The sequence below is a fragment of the Phoxinus phoxinus genome (assembly GCF_949152265.1).
Source record: "Phoxinus phoxinus genome assembly, chromosome: 6".
Lineage (NCBI taxonomy): Eukaryota > Metazoa > Chordata > Actinopteri > Cypriniformes > Leuciscidae > Phoxinus > Phoxinus phoxinus.
Window position 1 is genome coordinate 23,724,429 of NC_136881.1, and position 13,688 is coordinate 23,738,116.

Genomic DNA, 13,688 nt, shown 5'->3' on the forward strand with positions numbered 1-13,688 from the left:
TTTAGTTTTTGTGCATCCTCACGCATTTCCTCTGTCTGTCGCAATTACGAGCAATTTCTGGCGCTGGGGGAATCTTTTCAGTCGGACAAAAGAAAAAGGGAATAGGCAGGGAATCAATAAGCGTTTTTCTGATGATACAGCATGCTGAACCGTTAGCAGGTGTCGGAGTATCTCACGATGTTCCTGCTCCTTATATTGACCTTATAAATTATGATTTTCGCTCATTTTTCGTTTCAGCGTTTTCTTTTCGTTTTTTCTGTTTTATTTACAACGTTTCATTATCTGTTCTTAGTAGCCTATTTGAAGTTGAAATATTAGGCTACTGAATAGTTAATATAGGCATATTTTCCCCCGTTTCATATGTGGACGTGAATGCGCAATAATGATTTACAGTCAGATGCGGTTCTTTGATTTCTTCTAAATCTTCTACAATATAGGCTTAATTGTGGAAAAGAATAGCGAGTAAAATGTTTGCAAATCTGTTGCGTTACTGACAGCCCACCCAGCGCGTAAACCTTTGCTTATAGTCTACAAAAAAACTTTTATCAAAAGTTATTCAAGTAAAATAATAGAACCCCCCCTGCTTCATGCAGATGTATAGCTTTGAATCCAAACGGAAGCAGTCATTTGGACTGGTGTGGTTTCAAATAAGCCCTGGCATTTCAATTACTGCCAGCTGTGAATGTTGACATAAGGAGTGAAGCAGAACGATTCAAATGTGCTACAATCATAGTGGTCTTTAGGATTGAGAATGAAATACCCCAAATCAGAATAAAAATAGATGTCTTTTTTAATAAGAATCAAAGGATTCTGGGCCTGTAACCACGATGCCTTCCCATATTTAGAAAAACCACGTAAGCACAAATGAACCTCAAAAGAAACAAATCATAGAATATAAACAATTAGTTACAACAGCCCATGAAACTTTATTCTTTATAAATAGTGAGTAGTCTAATAGCCTAAACTTCGGGAATATTGATGATTCTGCTGTGTGTTTGTTTGTTCGGTCAAGCTGATTGATTTCTTCCTGTTATTGGCTTATTCTTTTCATTATGTTTTACTTTTACAATTCAATTTACTATTTTTTAGATAATAGGCTACAAATGTTTTTGAATTTAATAAATAATAATAGGTTCATGACATACAACATCTGAATAAATATTCCACTTGACTTGAGGGCCAAATCGTCAAATAAAGCGAATATGCAATCTACTGTTTGTAATATGTATTTGCCATACTTATAATTACAGAAACGTTTAATCCCAATTTCACAATGACAAAAAGGTTACATGGACTATAGATTACAGATACTGCAGAATATGCAAACATGGGCAAAGCCACATTTTAACTTGAAAGTAACACTTGGGCTAGTGGTTGTATGCTTTGCCCTTAGAGTAATCCGGATTTCCCACCTATATTCCAGTTCTATTTTAGTTCCAAAAATATTGAACGTGACCATGTAAAGACGTGAGGGAAGCTATGAGAACTGTGTGTCCCCGTACAAGAATAGCTCAAGGCCGTGCTGGAGCTGGAAGCGAGGGCTCGAGGAGAATGTTTCCAGGGCGGTCTGCTTGAGGCGGTTTTATGTATTTTTTCTCTGGTTGAGTGGCGTTCATAAAACGTCTGGAAGAGGAGCGAGCTGACTCCAGAGAGTCTGGAGTGGGAAGAGCCCTCGCCGCACGCGGAACGCCCTCGCATCTCCTTCTGCGCATGCCAAGACGCGTCTGAATGCCAGAGGTAGAGGATACATCCTCACCACTTTTTTTTATTTATATTTTAACAAAGGATTAAATAGAATTCGATTAGTTCAACCGAATAATCACACATGCATTAAAACGCTATGATATGCACTAGAAACAGAGATTGTCTATGCACAGAAAAAGTCTGCATGGTATGTAGAATAATGTTTTCTGCAAACCTTTGCAGCCATAATTTCTTAATTTCTATTTAAAAAATTGTTTTTGATTAGTGCACCCATGTTCTATTTGCGCAGAGAGCGTCCAAAATGTTACAGTTTCACTCACATGATTTAAGCGTTTTAAATAAAAAAAGTTGCCATAGGTTCAACGGACGTGGAAATATCAACACACGGTTACATGCCAGTTGTATACGATCCTTCACGACACTTTTACGATCCATTATAAGATCAAGTATCATTTTTACAGACAAAAACCTGAAAAACCGTGGGTCAATGAAAACATGCATATGAGATAATCAAAGAACGAAACGTTAATTGATAGTAAAACGCACATTTAATTATGACTGCAGGTTGTATAAGCATTTTAATAGATTTATCACTAAACCTATAGGCCTATATTCTGTACAACACACGAAAAAGGGCTACCCGTTTGTACTTGGAATGTGAAATAAACATCTGATTACCTCTTTCAATTTTACTATATCGAAAACAAATAAATAAATAGAAAAATAATTTAATGTGCGTTGAGGGAGCGCATCCAAAGTATTCCACAGCAAACATCTTTAGCAAACCCAGCCTGAAAATAGATTTTAAGGTTAATGTTCTCCTAAAATACAAGTCCAGTGACACGATAGGCCTATTATTTCCTCCTACAACAGGTGTATTCAGTCCTCTGTTAGAATATGGTCCCTGCACTCATTGCAGAGCTGTGATGAGGTTGTATTAAGGTACTGGGCTGTAGATGTGTGACCGTATTCGTGGAGGAGTACCATGAATAGTTTGTCAAGAACGAGGGGGCAGTGGTGTTTGGTGGCCCCGCGGGCTGCTCTGAAACCGTGTCCCCGTCGTTCGCTGTCTGGTTCGGAGGGAAATCCCAACCTGCCTGGGGTGGAGGAGTGTTAGAGGGAGAGTCACCGGGTGCAACCTGGTCTGCTGGAATCTCGCCGTTTTTCCACAACTTTTTGAATTTTGAGCGTCGGTTCTGAAACCATATCTTCACCTGTGGACATTCAAAACAACGCGCACTTCTAAGTTAAACAGGCAATACAATTCCAAAACAGCTAACACAATTTTGGACTCAGGTGGTCTACAATGAAAATAAAAGGACTAGGCCAACAGAAATACAGTCTACACATATCACAGTAACAAAAAGAATCCGCGCTTTTGACCTGGGTCTGTGTGAGGCCCATAGACGCCGCCAGTTCCGCGCGCTCCGGGAGCGCGAGATACTGGGTCTTTTGGAATCTGCGCTGGAGAGCCGCCAGCTGAAAACTGGAGTAGATGGTTCTCGGTTTCCGGACTTTCTTTGGCTTTCCATTCACCATGCGCACCTCCGGTTCACTCTCTTCCTTCTCTATCAAAATGAACCACAACATTGTCATTAGAAACTATAAGAAGACAATGTAGGTAAAAGAAAACGACGTTTGGGAATGCTGAGGTGGTCTTACCCGGTTCGGTTGGTGTGGGTGAAGAACTGGGTCCATACGTTCCATACGCGCCATAGGAAGAAGCAGCATAGCCTAAATCGTAAGCTTTGGGGCTGTAGTGAACATTACCCACTGTACCAGGATGATAGGAATAAGATGCCAGTTGTGCGTACGCTGTCCCTGTGCAGTGTCCTGTCTGTGCGCTACTGTAGAAGCTGCTGTCGGTCACAGTTGACACCGGCAGTGTTGGGGAATCCTGCGACTTGTGAACGGTACTGAAGCTGCTCGAGGTAATATGGTTTGTATGCATATCCGAGCCAAGGCTATCCAGAACAGCGGTCATTTTTGCAGGAAAAAGTAAACTGAATATTGGCTACTTACACTTATAATGTTCAAATTCTGTAGGCTACCTCTAACAATTAATCGGTGAAACAAAAATCACAAAACTTATAAAGGTAATTCGTTTTGAATCAAGTCACATATCCATGGTTAATAGAGGGTTTGAGCTCCGCGGCGGTCTCTGCCTTGGAGATGCTGACGGGCGGGCCATATACTGGGCGTCATGTGGTAAAGCGAACCAATCGCTTCGCAGGCAGTCCTGCCAGTGCCAGCTGAAGGAAGATCTTTGACAAGTCGAAAGAACAAAACATCTTGCAGCTCTGGTCTTAAAGGTCCTTTATTTACAAAGAGTTGATAAAAACATTATATAAACATTGATATAAACATTAAAAACATGAATCTACTAAATAAATTCAATAGTCCAAAAAGATTCGCAAAATATGGAAATTTCAAAAAGAGACTATTAAAGAAATAATTAAAGACTATAGGCTATTTGTTTTTCGAGATGGAAAAAACCCTTAAATGCACTGGAGTTTTTGCTTTCTCTAAAGTTTAAAGACATAAAGCACGTTCCTTTCTATCGTTAGAATATTTTGGCGCAGCTAATTTAATTCAATGCTAATTCATTTATAATTTAAGTTTCTTGTTTATAGGGAACCTTGTTGATGCCTGGACCGTTAACCTGGCAAATGGAGCATTGCGCATGCATACTCTATCAATAACCTACATTTAGACATACTAATGGTCTAATAGTGCTATCGAATGAAGCTTACAGTCTTGATTAAAGGGATCTATTTCTCCATTGTTGAGAAGCACGCTTTAACTGGAATGCCATCTATCGTTGAAATGTTGTCAGTGTATTTTACGGAAGCAGTCTGCATTCCTCTGACTAATCACAGACGGCGCCAGTCTACTCACACCCACAGGTGCGCAAAACAGCAATTATTGCCCGGTAAACACCAGGGATAAAGCGCGGAACCAGCCCTATATGATGCTCTGTCGCGCCAAACGCCTCGTACACAGACCCACATAGAAAACTACCTCAGTCACGAGAACTGGCAATTTAGTATTCTGTCAACTCAACAAACTCTGTGGCCTAAGCTTTGCCAGCTGTAATCCTCAGGTGACTTGTCTCTGCTGTGGTGCGATTTAAAAACAGAATTTTGTCCTTTTATAAAACATTTTAAACTAAAAGTTAAGCTATTATGATAGCATATTGCCTGTAAAGCAGCCAATAAAATAGTATAAGTGCCGTCACTCGATTAGATTAGAAATATTTTCTGAAGAATGAAGAATTGGATCAAAATATAGGTGGTCATTAGGCCTACTAGTATGCAGCTAATTACGGTTTACAGTCATATCTGTATTCAAAAGTTCGCAGTTGAAGTCAGTCTGTGCTCTTTTCTGCTCAGGTCAGGTGTGCAGGTGACAAGTCGTACAGGGGACCTCTGGCGCCCTCCTGCGTCTTTAAATGTGAAATGGCCTTTTTTAGAGATGTCTTCCGCAGTAAATTCACCCCAAATTTCCACCGCGGAGTATGCGTATTATTATTAAGAATAATATTTTTTATTGTTTTACCTTTTTATCTTTCTTAGGAGCAGAAAGGTTGTTTTTATTTATTTACACATTAACAGCCACTAAACAAATCTGAGTAGGCTATCCAGTGACAAGATAGGTTAAATGAATTGGGATAAACTAAAGTTAGGCTTTAACTTTAGAAGATAACAGGTTTTAAAGATTGTGTGTGAATGCAATGACACAATATGACCTTTTTATTTAAATTGTAGCTGATGGAGCTTGGACAGATCATATCCATTAGGCTACATAGTTATTTTGCGAATTTATGTATTATAAAATGATATAATGTAAAATAAAAATGATGCCATTTTTATTCAAATAAAAAGTATACATTTAATTTTATTTTACAACTGTTTAGCTCATGCAACTGAACTACATTAGTAAACACAAGATGGCACTGTTTGCTTAAATAGCTTACTAATTCAGGCAATTGTGTTTTTACTGGAAATATGTCATATAGGTTTAAGTAGCCTATAATGATTAATTAACAGGAATTGTTTAAATTTAGGAACACATCAAATACAAATATCAATTATGTTACAACAAATAAGCCTACATTATTCAAAGACTGATACATGAGTGTCACAAACTATGCAATGACATCCATTAGCAAGAGGTCACTGCCACTTAATATAAAGCAAACATCTTTGCTCCAACAATAGATAAGCCTGGCTTTCATCAACATACATGTCAGCTTTCTTTGGAGTAGACAAAGTTTAGATGTACCTTCTACGTATTTTCCTAAGTACTACAGATTTATTTACTTTGTTTATTATTTTACTGTGTTCTCATCTGTTCAGTACTTTAATAATCTGTTTAGAGTATGTTGAACTTAGTTTGGTCTACTTTCCTTTCAAATAGGCTAAGTTGTGTATTAACCCTTTCAAGCATAGAGGTCATGAGCTTTGATGGCATAGTTGTACATCAACCACTGCAGTGGACACTAGTGCATCATCCTATACACTGCCACCAAGTGGCAAGCCGTTTGTATGTCAATATTTTTTCTTCTCCAAACCAAGATGGTCCACGGCCATTTAAAAATGCCAAATTGCTCCAGAATATCCTTCCATTCCTTCTATCATATGAGACTCTTGCAGGTAAAAAAAAAAGAAAGTTGTAACATCTAAGGAGTAATATCATCGTTACATTTTCCAAGTATTGATTTTAGATTGGAAATTCTGAATAATCATCTGTCCGTTAAACTGGACAGCATGCATCTTTCAGCTACAATTAATCCTATTACTTTGACTATTATTCCTGAAAATACTTAATCTGCAGTTACTTTTTTGGCTGTAAATAAATGTACTTGTGTTATTAGATTGTAATTTGCAGTTACGTCAAAAAAGTAATCTGATTATGTAATACATGTTACTTGTAATGCGTTACTTTACTTGTTACATTAAATAAGTAATCTTACATAATGCACATTACTTGGAATGTGTTTCTTTAAAATGGTCTCTATCCGGTGAAGCTACAACTATATGGAAACCCAACTCAGACTATAATGCTCACGCTCCCTCCAGTCTACCAGAGGACGTTGATTCACCCTTATTAGCTGATCATTCTGATTATGCTCAAAATTGACAAATTTAGCTCTCTCTGAGAAAACCTCAGACTGCAATCTACATTGATCTATTGAGAAAACTAGCAATCAGGTGTTTTCAAATCTCTTTGTACAATATGTGGGGAAAAAAAGTTCCGATCTTGTTTTTCATGCCCTAAGAGCAATAAAAACACAGGGTTAGTTTCTGGTTACAGTCAGACTTAATCCTGAATATTAAATACAATGTTCTACCCGCATACTAATATTACAGGAATATGACGCACAAGCTTTCCACCTATCAAAATGACTCTCTAAAAGGCTGAGTGTTTCTTAGTCATCATCCTCATTCACATTGTCCCAAAGAGTGTGGATTTCCTGTGGGTGTGTGCTGTGTGCTCTGAGGACAGATCTGACAGCCAATACTTCACAAATTCATTTGTGGATTCATAATCCCGATTTCAGGTGCTTGTTGGTGTATATGGGGGTCTATATCGTGGATTTGCTGCTGCTAGAAAAATATTAACTTTCTTATGGCTTTGAAGAAAGTAAGAAGGCAATGTGTTGTGCCAGAGGGTATACTTTAGTGGAATAATGTAATCAAAGTATTTGTTGGGTAACATTCCAAAAAATGTTCCCCAAATCCAATCCCTTTATACCCACTGTAAAATCCGATTAGTTCCGCTTACTCAAAAAAAGCATGCAAACCGATTGCACTTAAAAAACTAAGTACAGTGGAATCGGTATTGCGTGTTGTATTAACAAATCCTTGTTTAGTATGGTAAACTTACTCTTGAGTTTAAATTACTAAAATAAATGTGTGCGATGTACTCCTGACTTAGTATAGTCTACTCAGAATTACTATTTCAAACAACTAAGTAATGCCATGTGAACTTTACTTAAAGCGATTCTGATTTACTTGTTAAAACCATGCAAACCGAAGTAACTGTTACTTCTGTAAATTAAGTACTTCAAACATTAATTTTACAGTAATCAATTGACATTGTTATTCTGAAGATATTCTCAATCTCAAACACCAAATGCTCACCTATATGTTAACTGTTCTGCGAACTCACTATACACTTGTCACAAATGTACCAGAGAATAAGTATAAAGTATCATAAAATAGAAATATTTAACACAACCACATTATAGTTGAAAAACAGGTTTATTCTTTGAACATTAACCATTGGTATTTAATTTCCAATGTTAAAATCAAAGTCTTAAAACCTTTTGAATCTGATAAAGTATACATTACCTTGACATTTTTAATTTTATTCTGATTGTATTTTATCATCTTATTTGTCCAGATAAACCTTGTTATTTCAATCAATCAAATTTTGGCACAGGATTTCACAATTTTGAGTTCTTGACTTGGCTGATAAGTTAACTTTTTTTAACCGGATTATATGTATTAATATGAATTTTTGAGAAATATACTTGTTTTTATGAGTGTATCCAGTACAGAGATGTGTACTGGGAAAACAGTCAAATCTGTACTTTAGACAGCTGATAGAGATACTAATTGGTTTCGAAGAGATTAAAATGTTAGTCATTACTATAAGTGATCAGTACCACTTGAAGACAAAATTCAGACTAAAATTATCAATGTCAAGGTATTAGCGCCAACCCCAGAATATGTGTTCTTACAGAACTAGAATGCGCACACACGCTTATTACACTGCCATAAAATATAAAAATAAAAACATTCTTCAAAGTACAGAGTGAAAGCAACACCCAGGGGTGTGAACAACGGAACGGACAGCGGAATGTTTGCCTATCTGCACATATACAACGGTACCAAAATTGTTTTTCAATAATCTCCCAGTAATATACAGTACACAACATTGTCATTTGTGGAAAAACATCCACTGTGTCAAGTTTGTTCTGTCCCAGGCCAAGCATCACTCGTTGAATGTGTTTTTCATAGCTTTAGGGTAGTCCAAGTGTAGCGCATAGCCCAAACAAGAGGCAAAGTGCTTGAGGTAGGTTCTGGAGAACGTCCATTACAATACCTCCTTCAAGAATGATGGCAGTAGACACTGGGTCAAGATGGAGATGATTTGGAGAGAGAGGCGCATCTTCACTGATGACAGTCAGCAACCCAACAGATACCTGGGCCCAGGCCTCATTACTGTCAGAATCCTGTATACAACCAACGAAAAACAACATTACAACAAGTAAATTGATAGGCATTATCAATTGTCATCAAGTCATCTGTCCTGCCAACACTTCCCTCCAGCCTATTTTTATTTAAGTTTTCACTTTACGCCCAGCTTAAGAACATGAAGGAAATTAAGCTCTGATGTCTGTCCTAATATACAATTTATTCAGATACTGTATATAACTCTGTGTGCTGCATGCTGTGACAGTTCAAGGGATACTCCCCTTTAAAATGAAAATTCTGTCATCATATACTCACCCTCATGTTGTTTCAAACCTGTATGAATTTATTTCTTCTGCTGAACAGAAAGGACGATATTTAGAAGAATATCAGCTAGCCAGACAGTTTCTGGTCTCATTGACTTCCATAGTAGGAAAAATATATACTATGGAAGTCAATGAGACCAGAAACTGTCTGTTCAGCAGAAGAAAGAAATTCATACAGGTTTGAAACAACATGAGGGTGAGTATATGATGACAGAATTTTCATTTTAAAGGGGAGTATCCCTTGAACTGTCACAGCATGCAGCCCATCTTTGTTCTGAACACACAGTGATATACAGTATGTGCTCGTTTAAGATGTGAGAACTTACAAAGGAGGTGTTGTAGAAGTTACAGGGGTCATCACCAAGAAGAACAGAGATGCTTGGAGAACAAGGGTACGCACTGCTGTCACATCTGGTTTCTAGAAGTGGATAGAACAAATACAGTTCAAGAGTTACAATACAAACATTCAAAAGTTACAATACAAGCCCATTTTTAAAAGTGTATATGAAAAAGGTGAAACCATGTATGCTTAACAGTGCAGAGAACAGCACAGACTAACACGTCTGTAGTTTACTGACCCTTGAATTAATTTGCTGCACAATTTCAGCCAGTTTCTCTCCAACAAAGTCATTCTCCAAGTTTGTCGTAGCTATCCGGTTGAACTCAGCAAACAACTACAAGACACAGAAAAAATGTAAGAATAGAGTGGAAATTTTGGAAAACCTTTGGTTACCAGTCCTAAAACCTAAATACACACTTTGTCATAGGAGAAAACAAACAAAAAAGCATAGCAATATCAGTACGTACTTGTCTCTGTAAATAGGGCTGGCCAGCGCTCCAGGGTTTTCACTACAAGTTCAGCCTCCACAATCTCCTGTCTCCGCAGTGGGAAGGTCTGGTCCATCTTAGATCCAATGACAGTTTCACTGGGGTTCCGTTTTTTCATTTCTTCAACCAGGAGCTTTCTTTCAGCCTCTAGTCTATCTTCATTCCTCTTTTGTCTGTAGAAAAAATACACTGCTTACAGGTCCACTGCATCTGCAAAAAATTATTTTAAGTGGAAATTTTAGGTGCAAGTTGTAAGTCTTCGGTCATCTAATGTGCATGTGTTTATATATATATATATATATATATATATATATATATATATATATATATATATATATATATCCTCCAAAATGTTGTCTACTGTTATCTCACCTCCAGTGTATTGAGACCAACACTGACAAAGCAGCTGTGAAGAGTCCTCAAGCCAGTCGCCACAAGCACTTCTGTAAAGGACAAAGAATGTCTTAGTTAAAACAAAGCTCCACTTACAGTGATGAGATTTGTAGATTAAAGACACATGTGAATAATTTACAAGCATTACGGAATAATGCTTGTTTTCCAATATAAATATAAAAAAGTATATATTATATATATATATATATATATATATATATATATATATTAGGGCTGTAACGATACAGCAAACCCACGATTCGGTTCGTATCCCGATTTCTGACCCACGATTCGATACAAACCGCGATTCTTGCGAGGAGGGAGGATTTTAAAAGCCAAATAAATAAAGCTATAACTCTGTTTTCTTGTAACAAAATACTTTTGAAAAACAAACAGAACTATACTCCATTGTGGAGATGATTCGAGCATGTTAAAAATTCTTCTGAGGTAACCGAGGCTTACTGTCTGTGCTGTAAAACAAATAATATATTGCCTATTCCGCATGACCCGCATCTCGAGCGCAGGAATAACGCTTGCCACAAAGTGAACGCGCCTATATAGAGAAATGCACACTTCCTACGAATTAGCCTAAGCCGCCATTTCTTTATGTTTTGAACTAACGTTAAATCAAGTAAAAGTATTTCAAGCTTTCTAAGTTTCGATTCGTTTATGAGGTGAGCTCCAGTTCACGCGCGCGCCGGTGCCACACACACACACACACACACCGCGCGCTTTGCTCACTTGCTCTGGTGTTTGCTTGTGTGTGTGTGTGTGTGTTCGTGCGTGTGGGGGAGAGGTGCGATTTTTTAATAATAATCGGTCCAGCGATCTTCGAATATTATTTTTGCTTGAAATTCCCATACCTAATATGTAAAAGACCCCGTCACAGCCCTGGGATCTATTCTGGACGAGAAAGATAAGTCTAAGTAAAGATAAGAAGGGGTGTGTCGATCGCGATCTGCCTTCTCATACCGCGACACAGGATCGTGGATCTGAGTGTCGCGATTTCGGTTTAATATCGTAAATCGTTACAGCCCTAATATATATATATATATATCCTCTTATATTAATATTTGAAGATTCAGATTGAGTTTAAATAATAAATAAAATAAAAAAGAGTATAAACAATCCTCACTTAAGTATAATTACAGAACAGCAACCACATTTACTTACAGAAATAATAGTACTTATTTGAAAGAAAGTGTTGTTTTTTTACTAACTTTATTACAGTTCATTAACCCTTTGTACTAAAAGCACAAGTATGACCTAATTTGAAAGCTAACACCTGGCAGTTAATTGTAAATGTAGAATTAATTATTGTCATAATGAAAAATAATTGCTTGAAAGTTTTGTAAAGTTATTAGAAATGTATTTTTTTATTAAATATCTTCATGAAAATAAAAATTTAAGTTGGCATTGTATCAATCTAGAAATGCACTGCTGCTCAAATTTCTGTGTTGTTAATACCCAACATTCGACCAATATACATCCACTGTGTCAACTCGGGGAAAGCACAAAATTTGCTGTAGCTACATTTAAATTTTCACTTTCAGTTAAAATAGATTTTTTTAGGTGAAACCAAGATTGCACCAAACATGTGCTCTGGCTGTTATTTTGCTAATGTTTAACAAATGTTAGCTAATGTTGAGGCAGCAGACAGAAACACAAATTCACACACAAATAAAACATAACTTGATTGAAAACTTACCTTAATATTCCACAAGCAATGAAATCGGTACATTTCCAGCAAATGCGTCAGCACAGTCCGACAGGCACCACTGTTGCGAGGAAATTGAACGTTGGTAGCTTCTACTGAGCACATGCTCACACCCGAAAATGCGCACAGAATCTATTACGCATGCTCTCACAAGTGCCGCTTCTTCTTCTTTGTTTTTTCTGCACATTAGGCATTCTTTATTTCACTGCTGCCTCTCAATGGTTTAGTAACGTCATTGCATTCTTTGTTGCTACTTGCTTATTTCAAGTAAGCGTCACTCAAATTATTGAGTAACTTGTTATTTTCACGCTGCAATTGCCTTTAACTCAACAAAACCTAGTAAGAAGTATGTATTTTATATTACTGAGTAAAGTTTACGAAGTATAAGTGAGTCAGGAAAGCTATTGGATTTTACAGTGCCCTTGATGTGACCTGCACACATATCAGTTGTGCTTTTGAGAAGATCACTTCCAGATGAAGTTGACAGATTTGCTCATCTCATGTTCTCATTCGAATAGAATTTCAAAGTTCTAGAGGTCTCTGTCCCTCTTGGTGTATTCCATCATCAGTGTGCAGCTAAGGGGTTTAAAGATGATGTTGATATAAGAATATCCTCAATTGTCATATCAGACAGTCTTTAAACACACCACAAATACATTTATGCTTTTTGAATGATAAGAAACTTTATAGAAATATTATAATATTAGTGCACAAAAGGATTTTTTTTTAAGTCTCTGTGTAAATTTTGTTTTGGGACAACATGTACAACCATTTTTGAAAATAACTGGTAAACAGCCAAAGTTTCAGTCACAGATCTGTTGCGTAAAATGTTCACTGTTTTTGTTGAACAGCCGTCAGCAGCTCAAATGCATTCTGAGAACAGAACAGAACAAGACGACCTGCAGGAGCATGTGAAAAAGAGAGCTGGAGGGCTGGGAGGAGGATGGTGAGGTGTGTTTGAAGATTAGGAGGAGCTGTGCAGGTGGGGCTTCCACGTGTGTGTGTGTGTGTGTGTGTGTGTGTGTGTGTGTGTGTGCGTGTGTGCGTGCGTGCGTGCGTGCGTGCGTGCGTGCGTGCGTGCGTGCGTGCGTGCGTGTGTGTGTGTGTGTGTGTGTGTGTGTGTGTGTGTGTGTGTGTGAAAAATCCAAAATGTTTTCGAGGGTTGTTTCTAGGGGGAGGTTTAGGTTTATGGGGTTTATGGGATTTATGGGATCCATAGATCCAAAATCTATGGATATTTTTCTAACACAAACGCATCGCTTTGCTTCAGAAGGCCTTTGTTAACCCCCCTGAGTTGTGTGGAGGACTTTTATTATAGATGGATGCCTTTTTGGGGCTTCAAATTTTGCCCTGCATTCACTGCCATTATAAAGCTTGAAGAGCCAGAGCATTTATATATATATATATATATATATATATCAGATTGTATTATCTGAAAGAAGAAAGTCATATACATATGGTGAGTAAATCATGGGGTAATTTTCATTGTTGGGTGAACGCTGTTGGTGGCATTTCACC

The 13,688-nt window shown here is 37.5% G+C and overlaps 1 protein-coding gene and 1 long non-coding RNA gene across 2 annotated transcripts; both read right to left on the bottom strand.

Annotated features, from left to right (window-relative positions):
* Positions 1-2,235: 2,235 nt before the first annotated feature.
* Positions 2,236-3,945, bottom strand: dlx2b (distal-less homeobox 2b). The gene is made up of 3 exons (XM_079614790.1): positions 3,367-3,945; positions 3,088-3,272; positions 2,236-2,918 (listed from the first exon to the last, which is right to left on the bottom strand). Exons 1-3 carry the CDS (start codon positions 3,686-3,688, stop codon positions 2,595-2,597), a joined length of 831 nt encoding a protein of 276 aa, XP_079470916.1. The 5' UTR covers positions 3,689-3,945; the 3' UTR covers positions 2,236-2,594.
* Positions 3,946-7,954: 4,009 nt separating this feature from the next.
* Positions 7,955-12,342, bottom strand: LOC307000281. Its single transcript, XR_013798007.1, has 6 exons — positions 12,162-12,342; positions 10,433-10,503; positions 10,040-10,270; positions 9,811-9,906; positions 9,559-9,650; positions 7,955-8,947 (listed from the first exon to the last, which is right to left on the bottom strand). It is a non-coding gene; the product is annotated as an uncharacterized lncRNA (long non-coding RNA).
* Positions 12,343-13,688: the final 1,346 nt, after the last annotated feature.